At 55.8% G+C, this 19,489-nt stretch overlaps 1 protein-coding gene across 3 annotated transcripts; it reads right to left on the bottom strand.

Annotated features, from left to right (window-relative positions):
- Positions 1 to 3,270: 3,270 nt before the first annotated feature.
- On the bottom strand, positions 3,271 to 13,409 carry TADA1 (transcriptional adaptor 1). Of its 3 annotated transcripts, none has more exons than XM_024553836.3 (8): positions 13,220 to 13,409; positions 12,523 to 12,614; positions 12,208 to 12,273; positions 8,644 to 8,741; positions 7,152 to 7,361; positions 5,876 to 6,027; positions 4,204 to 4,366; positions 3,271 to 3,921 (listed from the first exon to the last, which is right to left on the bottom strand). In XM_024553836.3, exons 1-8 carry the CDS (start codon positions 13,291 to 13,293, stop codon positions 3,769 to 3,771), a joined length of 1,008 nt encoding a protein of 335 aa, XP_024409604.2. In that variant the 5' UTR covers positions 13,294 to 13,409; the 3' UTR covers positions 3,271 to 3,768. The 3 variants fall into 3 exon arrangements, with proteins under 3 accessions (XP_024409604.2, XP_053771073.1, XP_053771072.1); XM_053915098.2 differs by having other exon boundaries at positions 7,152 to 7,356; positions 13,248 to 13,404; XM_053915097.1 differs by having other exon boundaries at positions 7,152 to 7,356; positions 13,220 to 13,267.
- Positions 13,410 to 19,489: the final 6,080 nt, after the last annotated feature.

Below are 19,489 nucleotides of genomic sequence, written 5' to 3'. Positions count from 1 at the left end.
TTGGCCGGTGCCAGCTGGTGGCTTTTCTGTGGACAAGCTAGGTTAGTGGGGGGGACTCGGGGTGGCGTGAACGGTGCCGTTTCATTTATCTTCCCAATCAGGTTGGCAGCTAGACTTTTCCAGGGCCTCGTTGAATGGCCCCGGTTTTCATTACGATTCTGTTTAAGGACCAGGCAGTACTCTCGGCACACGGGTGCTGCTGTTTCTCAGAGGTCAGCATATGTGGCCCGCTGTCCACGTGGTACGAGGCTCCTCGCCTCATCCGACGTTTGTTTTCCTCGTTCCTTTAGTATTTTTATCACAAGGGCGGGGAGACGGTTTGGGCCTGTAGCCACAGCCATTTCGAGCCCTGAACCTCTACCCTCAGGAGAGGCGGAGGCCTCTGTTTCTACACTGTAGCCATCTGCCTTCCCGCCTGGATCGAGTGTCACGAAAACATTCCTCTGAAGCTACCCGCGCTACAGAAGACAGGCCAGAACCTCCCAAAGCCATTGCTAGAAATGCCATTCCAGTGCCAGCTCTGGGGACAGGCCTCCGCTGTCTTTCCTGTGCACCCTGCCCGTGCGTGTGCAGCGCCGTTCTCGGCATCTCGACACACCTATTTCTACTCAGGTACTCATTTTCCTGTCGCTGAAACACCTCTCTCCTTTTTTAAAACCGGTTTCCCTCCACGCGGGGAAATGTCACTTCCTTTCTGGTATCGGAGTAACTGTCAACATTCGAACTGTTTCTTCCCACACTGGACTGCGGGCTTTGTCATCTCGAGTGGCATGTAAACCCAGCTACTTGGCATTCCAGAAGTTTCCATTCCTTCCAGTTCCACTTAAGTTATCCTCCATGTTCCTGGCTATCCCCTGCTGCTGTCCTATTCAACTTGCTTTGGGAGCGTAACGGACTTTGTGAGACCTGATGCTGGGTGCCGGCCCTGGAGCTGCAGTGGTCTGGCAGAGACCAGAAGGAAGAGGGTTCAACTCCTGACATGTTCCGTCAACACCTCACACCTGGTGGCCACTGGTAGGTGGCACCGTGCAGGCTTCCCGGCGCTGGGACGTCCCTGGAGGGGTGGCTCTGCTCTCTGGCTCCCTAGGCGCCTGCTTCCACTGACTCCATTCCAACCTCTGCCCAGCAGCCCTGCTCCGGCCGCTCTGCAGAGCGGTGGTGGCCCCAGACTGACACTAGCGCACGTGGAGACATAGCCGCGCTCCCCAGTAGGTAGGCGCTGACCCCGACAATAAACTTTGATAATCGAGACCACAGGCTGTGGCAGTTTTATTATTAACACTTAACCGGCTCGTGGTGAAAAGTCACGTCAAACTCTTCCATTCCCCCGATTGTCCGTGGCGCCAGCACATTACCTACCCCCTGGAGTCAGAAAGCGTCTGCTCGAGGGGCGGGGGACCGGGGAGGAAGGCTTGTCCCTCCCTCGGTCACGGTTGGGTGGCGTGGGGAGCGGCACGTTACTGGAGTCACACGAAGGGCATCGCAAAGGGACAGTGACTGTGAGGGAGTGAAGACGTTTCTAGCCGACAAATGGAAAACGTAGAGATCCATCCGTTCTGTTCATTTCTTCCGGAAGGAAAGCGTGATGCGCCCCCATCCGTGCGCCCTTCCACGGCACGCTTTAGGGGAAACGAGTCCCCGGACAGGTCGCCGTGCCCGTAGAGCTGGTAAGCAGTGGTCTGCTTTCCGAGAGTGGCCTCGCCAAGATTTTCCCCCTTATAAGCCATCAGAATTAAATTCCGATCCAACCTGTTGGCCGCAGCACCTGCTTACCTCCTGGAGGCTTTCTGGTCAGGGGTCCAAGCCGTGCTGGGACAGGCCTTGGCCGGCAGAGGATAGGGTCCCCCTGCACGTCACTGTGAAATCCCATCCCGGCCACTAAGGCGATGGGGAGCGTGTTAGGAGAATGGCGTTTGGTTGACTGCAGGCATGGGTGGCCAGGGTGACAGGGAGGTGCTGAGCCAGCGCTTGGGGCTCCTGCGATGAAGCAGGGTGGGCCTGAGCACACCTGGTTTTGCAGAGCGAACCTGCAGCTCAGATGGTGGGGCAGGTTCCTGCAGGAGAAAAGCAGCTCAATTCTGTCCAGGGCTACCCGGGGCCTCACGGCATTGCTCCCCATCGAGTGTTCTCTACACTGTGCTCGGTACAGAGGCCTCGGGCTCCCTCAGCTGGCCTGGGGCCAGCAGTGGCGCCAGCCTGGGCTGGACCGGGTGCCTGAGCCTCAGGGGCTCTCCAAAAACCGTCCAACGTGTCATACTTCCTGCCTCCCTGCCCTTGGAGTGTGGCCCCAAACGAGAGGTGAAGGGAGTCCGCCGGGGGCCTGCGGACCCACAGAGCAGATGGCTGGCTGACCATAGGGATGTAGGTCGGGTCCCAGAGAGGAACTTCGCTGTTAGCATGTGGGTGGAGCCTGCCCTGGTGACCCCCATGGAGTCTGCACCCAGGACGTGTGAAATTTCATGCGCACTTAGCCAGGAGGCGTGGGTGTGAGTTGTCCAAACGAAACCCGTGTCTGGTGAGATGCTGACTCAAACCCCTCTGAACCCCAGCTGCACCCACAGCACCACCTAGGTGTCCGAAGGGCTTTTCAGGCTCGCGCCAGCAACGGAAACTCAGCGGTTCGTTTTTCCTTTGTCTTACGTGATCTACCGAGCCAGAAGGAAGAGATGGCATACCTCCATTGGAACCTGCTTTTTAATCTTTCTCATCTAGAACATTCTTTCGAAACGTCTTGCTGAAGTCTCATTGCCCAGGGCTTTTTGGAGGTTTCTGTAGACGGCAACATCCCTTATCTGTTTAAAAAAACAAACAGTTTTCTCCCAAAAGGTTTATTATTTGTCACATTTAAGGTACAAAATCAAATACGCGGATCCAGAACCTGACCGGTCTGTACCTGTTCATACGAACACTACTGACCCAGAGTCCCATTCTACCGCGGCCGACCCCTGACCAGCGAGGGCTGGAACTACAGGCCACGTACACACGGACCTTCTGCAAATGCCCCCACCGCCGCCGACCGCAGCCGGGAGTCCAGACACTTTCACGCCGTGTCATGTCGGGGGCTGGGGCACCTGCGGGGGTGGGTATCAGCGGGGGGTGCCGGACAGCTAAGTGTTGGGGAGTCACAAATTATAGGCAGATCTGTGGCTGCGTCGTGATCTGCGCCCCTCATGCCCTCACTGTTCAGGGCCAACTGTACGTCCAGCAGCCTTCTCGAGTAAAAAGCGACGCATCTCTGAAAAAGACTCAGTTCTCAGCAACACTGCCAAATGCAAGTTGTTTTCACTTTATCGTTTGAAAGGGTAGAAACACATTTCGTAGGAACAGGGGAAGGACCAACTAGAAATGCAACACGTCCACATGGACCACTTGAAACATTCTATGGGAATAATGAACAGGCGGACTGGTCCCTCAGTCTTCAGGCACATCAACCACGTGAAGGAAGCGTGAGTTAGAAGACAGTTCAGGAGGTTCTCCCAGGGTGCCTGACGCCTCGGGCTGAGCGCCCCCTGCAGGCTCTGCTGGGGACTGGTGCGCACAGACGTGGTACTTCGCGCAGACTTACAGCGTCTGCTTCACGGCCGCAATGCGATGCCCTGTGCACTCCATGCCGCGCCTCGGTAGGAAAAGTCCTGTTTGCACGGTCTCTGTCAGTCTGGGAGTGTCAGTCTGGGAGTGCTGACGGGCTCCAAAACCGCCCGTGCTCGGTCATCTGTGCAGGTGAGGGGTGCGCCCGCGGGTGGGCAGGGAGCGCCGCATGGGCAGAGCTCAGCAGAGCAGCAGCCCCTCCTTGGCAGCCAGGCGCTGCCTGTGCACCCGGTCCTGCTGCAGCTCCTCGTGGTTCGGGTGCCAGAGCTTCGTGATGACCCTCTCGATGTTGAGGGCGTACACGGTGTGCGTGGGGATGACCTCCCGGTGCACCTGGGGCAACAGGAGCGCACCCTCAGTCATACTTAGAGAGCCACAGACCGCCCCCACAGAAGACACACTAACCGGTGACCTTGAAGCCAGCACCCAGCGAATCCCAAAGCTGCTAACAACCCAGGAAACACCCAGGTTCGGAAACGGGAATGAGGGAGCGAGGGGTGGGGGGGTGGGACAGGGATTAGCAGGGACCCCTGGGCCCAGGGTTTGAATGAGTTGGGATGAGTAGCTTTCACAGCGAGCAGTCCAAACCGGAAAACAGAAGGCCAGGAAAGTTACCTGCAAAGCTTCGAAAAGGTCGTACATGTTCACGGGAGGCAGGGACACTGGGAGGGTGTCCCCCGAGCAGGCCAGCAGCAGCGCGGCCTGCTGCTCCGCGTCGTCGGGGTGCGGGTGGGAAGCTGGGTTCTGGCCGGCACAAGGAGCGGAGAAGGCTGGGGGGCTGAGCACAGAGCGTTTCAGAAATAGCCCCGAGAGTTCGGAGGAGACGCCCGAACAATGGGAGGGGAGACTGGGACTCACTCGTTAACAAGCTCTTCCAGGGAGGTAGGGGCCCAATTATTCTTCAGCTGGTGCGGAAAGGAAGAATCTGGGGTTTTCGTGTTTAAAGGCAGCCTATCCGTCAGGCGGGAAAGAAACTGGAGCGCGACTATTGCCCCCTCCCGCCACCACGGGAAAGCATTCACTACGCTTAGCATGCAAGCCAGCTCTGCCCCCGAAATGCTTCTGCCTGGAAAACCATAATGGACCTTAACTCAAGGACACTGCAAACAGCGGTGAGGAGGAAGTGGCTGGTACCGAACCAACCGGGTCACAGAGAAGACGCCGGAGGCCGCGGCCCCACACGCGGGAGGCCACAGGTACAAATGCAGAGTTGGGGGAGGAACCCAGGTCTGGCCAGGCCCCGAAACCTGCCCCAGACACACTCAGCGGGGAGGTGAGCCCAGTTCCTGCACCTTCACACTCGACAGAACCTGCGCGACGGTGAGGGTCACAGAGCAGGTACAGCCACGCTGAGGAGGGGCGCACCTGGGCGCCCAGACGCGGCAGGTTGGGGACACCGTCCCTGGCTTTCACCACCACAGGGAGCCCCTTTCTTGGTTTGTTGTTCTCTGCAAGAGTGACTTACAAAGGAGAACGAATGCTCCCCAGATGCAGGCCCGCAGGAGTCAGGCCCGCAGGAGACGGAGAACATGGGTCCTCACCTGTGTAACCTACGTGGTGAGCCCAGGTTGGGGAGGGCCCAAGGGCACGGGCCCCGCCCCTCCACGCACCGCTCAGCCTCCCCAGGCCCCTGCCTGTTACTCTGCACCAGCACCCCCTCTGCACTGCCTCCCTGTCCCCGTGACCAGACACACTGAGTCCAGCATGTGGGGAAATGCAGTCACTTCAGCTACCACGAGCAAACCCCCACTACTGTTCTTTCCCAAAGGCTTAAAATTTGGACAACGTATTCTGGGAAGTGGCAGGGTGGGCACAGGGATGCAGGTATCCCGGGTGGTCTCAGGGCACCAGGGAGACCTGGGGGCCCAGATCTGCACTGCAGCTGCCAGGGGCCAGGGGGCGCTGCCCAGCTCAGGCCACTCCTCCGAGCTACTGCCTCACCCACCAAGAAACCCCACCCCCACCCAATAATCACTAGCCACAGGTCCCACAGACAGGGGGTCCCCTCCACCACCAGCCAGGGGCTGCCCCGCGGGAGCCTCAGAAAGTGGGGGCCCCTCAATTAAACCTCACGCGGCAGCCAAACTGCAGCTTTACTTCCAACAGGAAGAGCATCACAACCCACCAGTGACCACGCGAGGCGCTGCGCCCGGCAGCACAACGCCCCACGTGCCGGGCTCCCCCAGGCTCCCGAATCCAAAGCCCGACCCTTCACAGTGGCCTGTTACCCAGAGCAGTGCGGCCGCCCGGGACGGATGGGTGCCGGCCACAGACCCCTCGGTGGTACCTTTCTATCAGGCTGTTGTACACCACGACGCTGTTCTTCAGGTAGGGCTGCGGGGTCACGTTACTGCCAAAGGCGTACTTGAAGTGGCCGTCTCGTAACCGGTAGGCCTTCCTTCTCGACACAACTGAAGCCAATATGTCTTTTAAGTGGTTCTGTAGACGAGAAAGGGCAAATAGCATGAAGTCCTGCCTAAAAGCAAATCCTAACCCTTCCACTGATCCACTCACAGCCCCTGGCGTTGTGTGGCTGGAGATGGGGACAGGCTGGCAGCGCTGGGACCATGTGGAGGGCCCCAGGAAGAGCCAGACCTGGGAGGGAGGGGAGTGTGCTGCTTCCGTCTGTTCTACTTAAGATGAGCTTGTCCTTCAGGAAATTTATTCTAAAAGGCTTTATGTCTCTAAATTGACTCCTCTCTCTCAAAAATAATTTTCAGATGGCTTTAATAAGAGCATAAAAATAAGTGAATAATTTTCTAAAAAACAGGCAATCCACCTTGAAACTCGCTTTAAAATGGGACAGAAAGTTTCAAGATCTGGGATTTATTGGTTGTGGTGCCCAATCCACTGAAACCCTTCCCTGTGGCTCTCTCAGAAGCCCCGTGGACAAGGGACTCACAGGACAAAACAAAACACCAGGCATTCAACATCTCTTCGCCTTAGTGGCAGCCAAGCATGTAAGGGAGGGCTGGCGAAGGGGACAGCAGACTCACGCTCAGCCGCCACTGCCCCTGGGGCCAGGGATGACGTCTCCATCACCCAGTGCGGGCGTCTCCCCCTAGGACTTCATGGCACGCGGCGTGACTTCCACACACAGAAGTCACGTGAAGTTTATAACAGGATCTTTGAGGCGCAGCCGAGGAAGGGGGGCCCCAGGACCCTGGAGCGCCTGTGCCTGCAGACCCCCACGGGTATTCTGTCTACCGACTAAATGGAAACACCGAGCAGGCGAACGCAAGTGTGCTGAGCCGAGAGCCCACCGCGCAGACGCCCAGCCTGCTGCTCTCCCAGTGCCGGGGTGCGGCTGCACCCCGAGATGTTCACCCTTAGGAGCCTCGATCTCGGTTTTTACCCTGGGTGACTGTCACACATCGAATCAAACCTAAGTAACCTCCTGAAAGCTTCCTCTGCTAAGCGAAGGCACTTGTCCTGAACGGGCTGTGCCTTTCCCTCTGGAGAATCCACAGTGCACGACAATTCTGCGATCAGAGGGACTTCGGGGGTCTTTTCTTTTAGCAGCAGCACCCAACAACACACGCAACTCGCCCCCGCACACTGACCTCCACGGCGTAGACCACGGCCGACACGGCCTCCTCGGTGACGTTGTCCAGGCCGTGCTCGTACGCCGTCACGATCATCCTGCCCTCCAGCTGACCCCGTGTGGGCAGCATCATGGTGTGGGAGCAGAGCTTCAAGTCGTCGTCATCTTGGGGGTCCTTCGCCACAAACTGCTGGGCCCCCGAGAGGGGGTTCTGAGGCTGGAACCTGTGCTGAGAGAGACAGGGTTTCAGGGTTACCCATCGCAGTGGCAAGGCGCGGGACGTGCCACGACTTCGTGCCACCGAGACCACGCCCCAGGGGTTAGAAAAACAAAAGTGACGTCGGCACAGTCACCGAGTCACACGTGTTCCCGGGGCACAATGGAGATGTGTTTCGGGTGGCGGTGGCAGTATTCTGACGTCCTAATCTCTGGCATCTCTGTGATCACAGAAGAGATGGCTCTGTGCTAAAAATAACCACTAGAGAGGAGGAGCAGGTTGAAAACTATTTCCAAACAAGCCGGCGCACGCTGAGTGCACTTCAGGGAGGCAGGTTCCGACGTGTGATCAGCCCTCCGTGAAGTCCCGAAACTGCCTGGCATCTGGCACGGGCCCCCGACCCCCGACGCGCCTGGCCGACGCTGCGCGGCGTCTGCGGAGCTGCTATTATCACCTAGGTGCAGTTCTCCTTCCAAGGCGTCATCATGCTAATTTATAAAACCCCTTTTCTCAATCTTTTCCTGCTCGTAAAACCTCTGCCTCCCCCGGGAGCTTCAGAGAGCCCGGCTCCGTTTCCCTCCGTCAGTGGGAGGTTCGCCCCGGCAGCTTTCGCCGGAGCCCAGCGCGCGGCACTTGTAGCGCGTGTGTTTGAGGTCTGAATTACTATACAAGCATCACTGGGGCGTTTTTCCATTTTCCAGGTGAAAAACTGCATTTTTACAAAAAATATGTCTGCTTGGACCGAGGAGCCTCTCTGGGGTAGCGTGAGCACCAGATCGAGTATTAGTAAGCACAGCAAAGGCAGAGATAAATGTTTCTTGACGCTAATCCATTAAGCTAACGACACCCCATCAAAGTCTATAAAAGGGGCACTTTGGGGAGACTTTGCTCCCTAGACAGAAACTGGGAAAAGCAAGTAACTCGGACATGCGCACATGTTTCGCAGCCAAGCGCCTCTGAGGCTCCTCTGCTGACCCGAAGGCTCGGGCTGCCGGGCGCCGGGAGACAGCAGGCCCCCCCGGCCCTGCGGACAGAAGTCACTCCAGAAAAACGTTTCGGGGGAGAAAGAACAGAGGCACGGCCATTGAATCATCGCAAAATCATTAGGTACTAAGGACGACGTTAACGTTTACGCAATAAAAAACCAGCATTATAAAAATTCAGGCACCTCGCTGACTTCCCAAACAGTAACGCCTTTCCCCCAACATGTGCCCCCTTTTCTCCCCGACTCTGTTACCAGTAACTTCATAGCCATTTAGAAATGCAAGCCAAGATCTGCCGAAGAGCAACCTACGTCAAATTTCTGACGAACAGACGAAAGCTTCTTCCTCCCCTTCGGTTTCCCGGGCTTGGCTGCAGGGGTCCCCGGCCAGGGCAGCGAGCCAGCCCCCTCTGGGACAGAAAACAAAAAGCGTGAGAGTAAATACAGGCAACGGGTAACCACCCCGTCTGTTTCCGTTTGGGGCTATAAAAAGTATGGCATGCTCAAGTAACGCGAATACATAATAGATACTTAAACTCCGACCTCCCCTACTTCCCTAGAGCAAGTCTACTCCCTCCGCAGCTTTTCCCAGCTGTGAGCAAAGCGGCTCTCTCTGGAAGACAGGTCTGTGGTCCGCACACCCTAGCTCGAGATGGTGGACTGAGCAGGCGCACTGCCCTCCGCTGCCCTCAGGGCCCTGCTGGAGATGACGGCAGGGAAAGTGAGGGCTGCGCCCGGCAGGGGTGACGGGGACAGTGAGTGGCAGACAAAACGGGCTCTCGACAAATTTCCAGGATGGGCTGAACAGGCGCTGAAGGAGCAGATACGTGCCGGCCACAACCCAGGCTGGCGAACGGACACAACGGGCCTAGTGGCAGGCTGGCCCGGGAGGCCGGAGAGCCCACCTGCCCAGGAGAGACCCAGGGGAACATGGATTTGGGGAAGGTGAGTCGTGGGCACAGGGAGGGCTCTGTAAACACACCCCTCCGCTCCCCAGAGGACAGGCTCAGCACAAAGCAGACAGGCAGGGTGGCCTGTTCAGCAGCCACTGACCCTGCAGGCCGCCTGCGACCCCAGGCACTCGGCCGGCCGTGAGGCCAGGCCTGCTCGCTGCCGCCCGCCCATGTGGACTGTGGTTGAAGGAACCACGTGCCTGGGTCTCACCGAGGTGGCTGGGCTGCGGGCTGGTGTCCGAGGAGCCCCAGTTTAATGGCTGTCCTCTTCCCACCCCCCAAGGAGAATGTCACTCTTCACTGTGAATCCCCAGATGTCTGACAATAATCTGTAGCACCTTAAGAAAGACCGAGCCACGCAAGCAAAAATAGAGGTCCTAGAGATAAAGGATCGGGATCACACACACAGGGGCTCGAATCCTTTCCAGCTGCCGTCCTCAGAGATGGCGGAGAGGACACGCACAGAGAAAACGAGGGGAGATTCTGTGGGAGCTGCCGAAGTAAAGGACGCATGGGACGGGGAAGCTGGACAGGAGCGGTGAGACCGGGAAACCTGTCTAAAACCACTAAATTGAGAGGTAAGCACGCAGGGCGGGCAAAAGTAGGCTGGCAGCTGTGACTATGCAAAACACAAGAGCCCGTCCTTGTATTATTATTGATCGGCGGCGTTACTTCCCGTGGGGACAACTGTCCACCTGCGCTTGCTCCACCCGGTGTGTGAGGAGCCAGCGAGGACCCCAGAAGACCAGAACAGTGGAAGTAGCTGTCTTTGAGAACAGGTGTAGAGTGGGAAGAATTCCTTATAAGACCTTCTGTGCTGTTCTTTTTAACCCTGAACATACGGTTTAGTGTTAACAGAGGAAAAAATCAAAGTAATACAAGCTCATTATAGTTCACTTGGAAAAAGTACCCCCCCAAATATTTTTAAGAAAGAAAGAAAAAAAAAAAAAAACCCCACCCATCATCCTAGCAAAATATTGTTTCCATTCTGATGTTTTCAGAAAGATGAGATTTTTAAAAAACACTCCAAGTTCCTCAGTTTTCTCTTTGCCAAGTCAGTTCCTCCCGCCCCCCACTGCAGGTGTCTCCGGCACCCAGACCCCCCGGGGGAGGTCTGCCAGCCTTAGAGGGTCTCCCACAGAGACCTCCTCTGGAGGAATGGAGCTGGACCTCAGGGGACGCTGCTGTCCTGTGGCCAGACACGTGGGTGAGGACCAACAGTGATGACGGGCAGGGCTTCCCGGCAGCAGCTGGGCTCTGGCTGGGAGCCAGCCCTGGGGCTTGCTGGATGGATGGGCCTCGGGTGTTTATGTTCTTCTGTTGTGAAGTCTGTGCCCTACTCTACAAAAGAGCCTTATTCCTCCCTGGAAAGGTGTTGTGAGGACCAACGTGATACAGGCGAAATGTCCAGTCCCTCAGTAAATATTATTAATAAAATCACCTTTTCTGCCCAGCTTAGAAAAATCGAAGAAAACCCACCGGCCATGGTTCTAAATATAAAGGCCGGCATTTCTATGTTTTACTTTTAAGAGAAATCATCTCTTGGTTGCCAGGCAACATTCAATAATTTCATCTTGAGAAAATATACTGTGGGTGTTGATGGAGAAACAATGTCAGATATCAGATGTTTCTTCATATATTTAAAAATAACCAATAATAACATTCAGCAGTATCACAGACTTATTTAAATAAAATCAACCAGCTTTAAAAAAAAGAGCCCCGTAGGGTCAATAGTGCTGTCTCTATTTTATGAATTAAAGCTAAGGCCACCCGGTAAGTCACTCCTTTCTCTAAGCTCACCCTGAACCCAGGTCTCTTGACATGTGTCCACCGGGCCTTTTATTTCCGGTCACATGCCTTTTGGGCGTGTGGCGCTTCAGAACACGCCTGCCTCGGAAAGTCAGATCTGCCCCTCGCACTGCTGGCTTCTCTGATCCATTCAAGGTGGACAGAACTCAAGGAACCTGACTCCGTGGAGCCTGCGCGGTGAGGGTTATATGTGCGGGTAGGTGAGGGTATGTGCGGGTAGGTGAGGGTCGGTGCGGGTGAGGGACGCACCCACGAGGACTTCTGGGAGCAGAGGAACTGGCCTGGGAAGCCCTTTTCTCAACTCTTTATTATCCAACAGAGGATTGCAGAGAGGGATGATCCAAAATACCAGCTATTTCTAGATAAACACGGGCTTTTAATAAATGCTCCTCAGAATCACCACACTCTTTTTTAAGAAAATTCAACTTAATCAACAGCAGGAGGTACCATGAATCCACTTTTTAACGAGAGCCCAGGATAAGTTTAATCAGGGGGCAAGTATTCAGTTGTTTGTCTTTGACAAATGGTTGCAAGAGGTGGCTCCGCCCATTTCATCTCCAAAAACCAGGGACCCCTGGGTGGGGGTTTCAGTTTACACCTATTTAGGTTGAAACGCGAGACTGAGCTTCCAGCTTCCTCCCATCTCCCAACAGGCTGCTGTCCACGACCTTTTGCTTTCCCTCAATAATCTGCCAAACACGCATGCAGAAGCTCTAACCTACCTCCCAGGTGCTAGCATCTCACTGGAGAACACACCTGGAAGCCCAGGTTCCCCACTCCCTCCACCTTCAAAACCCCTCCCGACACACGCTGCCCCCCCTACACTCGCCTCTGCGTCTACCTCCCCGTGCTCAGCCTTTCCCCACCTCTCAGGACTTCAGGATCTAAAATCCAGCCAGGTGGGGAGTCAAGAGCAAAAGTCAGTGTGAGTTCAGGAAGATGGAGATGGCCTGCTTTAACAAGGTTCTGTACCAGAATGTGTACCTACGTGACAACATTTTCTCCGAGCCCTTCAAAGAACATGGGGTTTACGAACACGTGTGTTACAGGAAGCCGAAGCCCAGTGCTTCCAGGCTTTGCTGCCTGAGGCCCTGCCAGCATGCTGCTCCCTTACCTGGAGCGGACACCAAGATCTGACACCGCGTGAGAATCGCCAGGAGGAACTCGTTGTGAGAATGCACTGAAACAGAAGCGGGACACAGGTCACACACACAAGATGTACATCCCCCGGAAACCACTTAGGTTAGCCCTGCTTTTCAGGACGTCGGCTATCCCCTGTTCTGCCATTTTTACACGTAATTTTAAATACATTGTATACACCACTAAAACCAAACTTTTGTTTATTTTTTTTAAGTGAAAAGGCCCTAATTTATTGTAAACCTGGGGAAACTCCAGAACAGTACAGTAATTCCCCAGGCGATTATTTTACCATTATCCTGCGTGAGAAGTCGATGAGCCTCAAGATCAAACTCTTCTTTGCTGATCTTCTGCTTGAACCACAGCTTTAAGTTGGCCCAGTATCTGCAGAGGTAGAAACAGTACTAAGAACCACAGACGTTGCTTCCTTCCCAAGTTCACCTCACCTGCTCTTAACTCCCAGGGAAGGACGTTTTACTCTCCCTAGTGTCCGTCTTCTCATCTATCAAGTGGGAATAATTGCACCTTGCGCACATCTCTCTTGCGAGGTTTCATGAAGCAGTGCATTCAGAGCGCTTCAAAGGTGTTCCGTAAGTGTCCGCTACTAATATTCAACCAGAGGGTCCGTGTGCTTTCTGAAATTGCCGCCCTTGCTCTCACCGAATGCGCCTGCGCCCACCCGAGCGCAAAGCCTCCGCCTCCAGAAAGCCCTCCTGGGGAGCCGCGCACCTCGCACCGGGCCTGCTCCCTCTCAGTGGGTCCTAGGGATAAAATGCACTTTTCCTGCCCACCCAGGGAAAAGCCCCGGTCCCCAGGGAGGCAGGGAAGCCTGATCTGCAGCACGACAGGCCCGGGGGCCCGCCCGGCGCAGAGGCCCGGCCACCCGCGACGCCACGCTGCCCAGGCCCGGGCGGCGGGGGCGTCCTCGGGCGGCCCAAGGTCCGGGAGCCCCGCGCGGAGGAGGCTCGGGCTGCGCCGCCAGCTCTTACTGTTTCACGTTGTCCCCCAGAGCCTCGCTCAGGTTCTTCTTGGCCGCCTCCAGCTCGCTCACAAAGGTCGCCATTGCTCCCAACTCACGGCCCGACCGCAGACCGCTCCGCCACCGCAACCAACAACCGAAAAGCCAACGCGCCAGAGGCCTGGCGCCCGAGGCCGCGCGCCCGAGGCCCTACCCGCTCCCTCCCGCCTCGCTCTGCCCCGCCCCCCGACGCTCGGAACAAGTTCGTTTGGTTGTCGGCTCCGCCCGCCTGTCTGAAGGGAAAGGGCGGAGCCAACCCCGCTGTGTGCTCGGCCCCGCCCCGCCCGGTCACGGGACTCCGCCGCACCGGGGTGCTGCAGCGCCGCCTGCTGGGCTGGCGCGTCCCGCCCTTTCAGTATTGTCACCTGATTGCCGTTCGGAATGCGTCCCCAAGTCCGCATCTCACCTGGATGAGAAGCTCACCCCCGGGGCCCAAAAGCCCAAGCAGCATCGATTGTATTGTTTCTCTGCTGTATTTTTCGCGGAGCACGAATCATCTGATGTGCCATTTACAGGCATTATCTTGTTTAATGTTGTCCCCTCCAACTGAAAAGTTGCGTGAGGCCAGAACCTGCTGCGGAGCCTGGCGCGCAGCACCCGTTGGCTGAGCGAGTAAAGTAACTGAGAAATGGGGGAAAATGCACAGAGGATAAGAAGAAAGGAAAGAAAGTGTTTTACCACCTCCCAAACTCAGCTGAGCTTTCTCCACCACGCCCCAAATTTAGAATCATACCCCATCATCAGCTGTGAATCTTGGTGAGCTTTTAAACTTAATGTAATAATATGAATAGTTTCCTCTGGTATTACATTGTTCTTTTAATTTTTAAAAAATTTTTATCCTCACTCAAGGACATTTTTTTTCTTGCTTTGAGACAGAGAGAGGGGAAAAAAACCCAGCGCTGTGAGAGAGAACCATTATCAGGAATCAAACCCGCGACCCTTCGGTTTCCAGGTCAAGGCTCCAATCAACTGAGACACACCAGCCAGGACTTACCCTAATTTTAATGACAGCATAATTAAGATTGCTTTCATTGTTCCTCTATTGGAAGTGATACAGTAATAGGCTTGATGCAGAAACCTTGTCCTCATTTAGACTTATACATCTGATTGTGTGCAAATACTATGCAGAGGAAAGCCGTCCCCGGCGTTTATTTTCATATGGCTATTTTACTTTTATATCCCTCAAATCTTGGCCCCAGCTTGATTAATTCTTCCCAACTCTGTCTTTAATGAAGTACTGGTGCTTTGGGGCAGTTGGATGTCGATGGAGTTGTGAGATGTCTCACTGTGGAGAGTGTTTTTACTCTTAATCCTATTATTTAGAAGTTTTATTGAAACACAGTCTATTCATTTCCACATTCCCAACCACCGACTCCCAACCAGGGATCGAAAGTGCTGTTCTCCATCTGCAATCGGTGGAACCCGGGCATTCGAAGGGTGGAGGGTAGAGTCAAAATTTAAACACGGATTTCTGAGGGCACGGGGGTGAGCGGCCCTAACTCCGTGTTGCTCAAGAGCCAGCTGTGCCTAGTTTACTCGGGATGCTTCAACAAAGCACCACAGGCCGGCGGCTTAAACAACAGACATTTATTTGCTCACAGTTCCGGAGGCTGGAAGTGTGAGATTAAGGTGGCAGCAAATGCGGACTCACAGGTCGATGGCCACATCTCTCTGTCCTCACATGGCCTTTCCTCACCACGGGCCACTAATTAGCTTCTGAGGAGCAGGGGAGGCAGCCACCTGTGGGCACCGCCCGGCAGGTCCCCCCAGGGTGTTTCGGTGCCTGGAAGGGAATCTCAGAAGCAGCTCCTCACATTCTGTTGCCTCTTCTCGCTCCAGGGGCCTGGCGGTGAAGCGCCCCTCGCTTCGGTGGCCGCAGCAAGAACGCTACAGTCTGTTAGCAGATGGCCGGAAGAGCTCCCCTCAAGGATGAAGCGAGCCCTGGGCATAAAAACATCAGAGGGATGTACGGGGCCAGCCTTTACGCTTTCCAACACGCAAGCTGTTAAACTGCATTTGTCGGAGAAGCCCCCCTTCCAGCCCCTGGGAGCAGCCAGCCAAACGGCAAGTTGGAAAGCTGGGCAGAAGCCTTTGGCCCTACTCAGAATGTGGGTGGGACTTCTCCCAGGGGCCGGAAACCACTTCCATATAGAGATGGAAGTCAGGCACAGGAGGGATCTTTGGCACTTGGGACAGCTGGCGATTCGAGACAGACACACTGTCACTGAGTCGCTAAGGACATAATGAGACCGTGTGGGATGGAGACGAGGCTACATGTCACCCTCTGGAGGGAGGGAAAGACAGGTGAAACCCAGCGGTTACAGCTGCAGTTGTACCAGCCAGTGCGCCTGGCCCCCTGCTGGAGCCTGTGGCCACGGTCAACCCTGGTCGGACGGTGCAAGGCGGGCTGGCAGCCGGTGCTTCCTCCAAGGTAAGGGGCCGTCTTGCATGTCTTTGGATTACGCCATGCCTCATTTCTCTTTAAAGTGGTATTGCTCTCGTAAAGACATCTTTTTCATATGTTCCTTGTCCCCCTATTATGTCCTCTGATTGGTGCTGTGGGTGCACTGGAAGGAAATGGAGACGGGAGAGCGTAGTGTGAAAGGCAAGCGCCAGCCAGCCCGTCAGCCTGAGATTTGCACGCTGGCCTTTCCCGTCCTGGCTCCGTGACTCTGGCAAGTCATCACCCTGCCCGAGTGTCCACGTCTGCAGGGCAGGGAGGATGCAGTTCTTCGCTGCTGTCACAAGAATTAAATTGTAACACGTCAGAGTGCAGAGGGCCCTTGGCACAGTGCCAGGCACCTAGTAAAAGCGTGAAATACGGCTTGTGCTACCCAGGAACTGAATCTTTAATGATACTTGAACACCCACCTGCAGCTAGTGGCAGCCAGACTGAAGAGCTCAAGGCCAGGCCCGCTATTCCAGGCGCGCTGCCCTGGCCCTGACGTTTTCACCACTAAGTCTGGCTTTGGCTGTGAACTTGGGAGTATGCCCTTTACTCCTCCGGGGCTGAGGGTTTCCCCCGTGAATTATCACGTGTGTTCATGTGTTTCTGCATCTATTCTTAGCACGGCCTGGTTTTCCTCGCTTACTTTTTTGATGTGTTGAATTACACAGATATTTTTCTGATGTTAAGCCACTCTTGTATTCCTGGGATAATCCTCCTTGGTTGGGATGCATTTTTAAAACACACCGCTGTATTTGATTTGTTAAGACTGTGTTTACGGTTCTGGCGTCTGGGGTCATAAGTAATGTTAGTCTCAAACTCTGGAGCACTTTTCCTTGTCTGGGTGTAAACATTCCGCCAGGGAATGAGTCCCGGGAGCTTTCCTACTTTTCCTGTTCCCTGAAAGTCTGCTTAAAAAGGGGAGGGGCTTCTTTGTTCTTTGAAATTTGGAGACAATTCTCCATGAATCCGTCTGAGCAGGCTGTGGTGGAGAGCAGGACAGGTTTTAAAGTTTTTTCCAATTCAAATCCCTGGTTATTTGGTGTCTCTTTTTTTTTCCCTTGAGTTATTTTTGTTTGTTGATGCATTTTTCTGCACAAGGCTCCATTCCCTTGTCCGTGCGCTCGTTTTGGCTGGTGAGGAGGCTCCTAGGGGGTGAGCCGCTCAGGATGATCAGTGCTGCGCTTCTTTGCACCCCAGACACAGTCACAATTTGCGGACACCTCGGAGGATGGCCTGATTCGAGGCGACCTGATTCCAAAGAAAACGCAGGACAGTCACGTGAAGAAGCGAGGGCTGGATTGCGGGTTCTCTCATTTTGGGTCCCAGCTTTCCCACCACTTCTTTCTAAAGAGTCGGTTTACGTTCCTGGATTGGAAGCCAGCGTGGGTGCCCGGCCTCCTTCGGGCAGCTCGAGCTGTCGCGGGTCTGGAAGTCTGGGTCCAGGCGCCCCAAAGCGTGCCCGCCGACGGGCTACAGAGCAGCCCCAGTAGTCTCTGTGCAGAGACAGTAGACCCCCATCCGGGACGGCGGCGACCTCGCGCAGGTGTCTGGAGTCCTCGCCGCCCACGCGCTGGTTGGGTCCCGGCACCCCTGGCTCACGTGGAATCTCGCGTAGCAACCCTCATGCGCCTGGGCTCCCTCAAATGTACGATCCCAGCAGTTCTGGCGGTGCAGGTGCCTCAAGCCCGGTGGGGGGACCTTGGTGCCAGCACCTGGCTTCCAGGGGCGGCTTCGGGGAGATCTGGGTCCCCGCTCCTTGCGCCCCCGATTGCAAATGCTGCCCCCTGCAAGGAAACAGGGGTGGGTGGCTGCTTTGGGGAAGGAATCTTTCTGCGTGTTAGAGCCGGGCCGTGCGCAGCGCTAGACAAGCTGTCTCAGAGAAACTATGCAAAGGTGCGGAGCTGGTCCCTGCCACCACCGAGTGGTCCCTGCAGCACCTGGAGGAAGAGAAGCTGCCTGGGCTGGGCGCGCAGCTCCGCCTCGCCGGCTGCCGTCTGCTCGACCGCCACCAGGGGGCGATACGCCCTTGTCCTGTGTCCGGGGGCTTCGAGGTCTGGGGTGAGCGGGTGCGCATCCCTCCTCCGGCTTAAAAGGGGCTCTGGGGACCCCAGCCTTCGGACTCACACTCCCAGGCCGTCCACTGGTGAGGGTTCTCAGACCCTCCAGGAATGTCGGAGGAGGGTGCCCACTCCAGTGGGCATTAGGCCACCCTAAGTTCCCCAGCAGTGGTGGGCTCAAAATCATTGCCAGATTCCAGCCGGGGTTGTGACGTCCAGGAAGAAGGTGGTGAACTGCCGCGTTTGGGAACACTCCGGGAGCTCAGGACCCAGCGGCCTCGGAGCGGTGAGTGGTGTGCTGAAGGCAGAGTCCCCAGCTCTGAGAGCCCCGCCCAGGAGAGAGAGCAGGAAGCCCACTGTGAGGTCACTTCCCTGTCAGGCCCTGGTCAGTAATGAAGGACATGTCACGGCCTGCCTGCCCACTGGTGGGGCAGCTGGAGCTCCCACATTGCTGCCCGGAGTTTACAGGGTAACCGAGTGAGGCTGGAACTCGGCCTGATCTCACCCCAGCTGGTGGCCGTGGGGGCCCAGGGGCCTTTGGAAGATGAGGGGTGTCTGCTCTCCATTTCGGGGACTTGATGTGGCCAAAGATGGCTGGACGGTCGCTCTACCAGAGAAAAATTTCTGTTTAATCTGTCCCATTGTAACTTTGAGAAGAGAAGTTTCTCACCTTTGGTGAGAGTCACCTGGGGAAATTTGATCTCCACACCCAGGCCACCCTCCAGACTGGTTGAATCAAAATGTCTGGGGAAGGAAACGCAGGTGCCGGCATTTCCCACAGACTTGCAGGTGATTCCAAGGTGCAGCCAATCCTCGTAGTTTCCCTGAAACCCCAGCAGGCGCTTCACAGTGCAAGGCCCCTACGTCCCCCGCCCGGGCCGAGGCCTGTGGGCTGGCAACCCCTGGCGTTCCTGCAGAGGCCGCGGGCTCACCTGGCTGAGTTAAGGGAGGCAAGTTCTGCTCGCCTCAGACATTAATTTTGCAGGTTCGCTTCATGAAAAGGAATACAGGTGTGTCAGGGCATTCCCGTGTGGAGGTCAGCTGGCCTCTGTTACGCAGAGGAGGTTGAGCCTGGGCCTGTTCACCTTCCCCATTCACAGCAAAGCCCCACCCCCACCCCTGCGTATGTGTCTCTTTGGCCTTGGGTGTCGTGCAGAGGTCTCAGTGACTGCTGCAGGGAGGACAGCGCCTGAGCAGCCTGGGGCTGGGAGGCCCAGGATGCCAGGACACTTTGTACATGGCGCACGTCCCTTTGGGCAGTAGCGTCTTTGAGTGAAAGGCTCTTCCCCGACTGGCGCCCGTGTGAGCAGCACTGAGTGAATGGAGCGTGTGCCTGGGTTAATCTCTGCCGTCTTCCTGTCTTCAGACTGTCCGGTCTGCGGCCTCCTGCAAACAGAACCCAGGGAAGAAGCGAGGCCATAGCCCCAACCAGTGTCGCTGGGAAACATCTGTGACATGGCTCTTTCCCTTTCTCCGAATCCACCCCAAGAGGCCCACAAGGCCCCTCACAGTCACAGTTGCAAGCACTGGGTCACCATAGAGATGATTTGGGCTCCGGTTGCCATGGTGACCGTTCTGTGCACTAAACAGTTCCATCAATCCTTCCCCTCCTTGCTACTGCCATAGGAGGTAAGCATCATATATGTCATCAATCAAGTATTTTTTTGGTCAACAAATGTCCCATCAAGCATTCGTGGTTTAAGGTGGCGTAGTCCTGTGCTCTGTGACGGAGGCC

This window comes from Desmodus rotundus, chromosome 12 (genome assembly GCF_022682495.2).
Source record: "Desmodus rotundus isolate HL8 chromosome 12, HLdesRot8A.1, whole genome shotgun sequence".
Classification (NCBI taxonomy): domain Eukaryota; kingdom Metazoa; phylum Chordata; class Mammalia; order Chiroptera; family Phyllostomidae; genus Desmodus; species Desmodus rotundus.
This window is presented reverse-complemented; position numbering and strand designations above follow the sequence as displayed.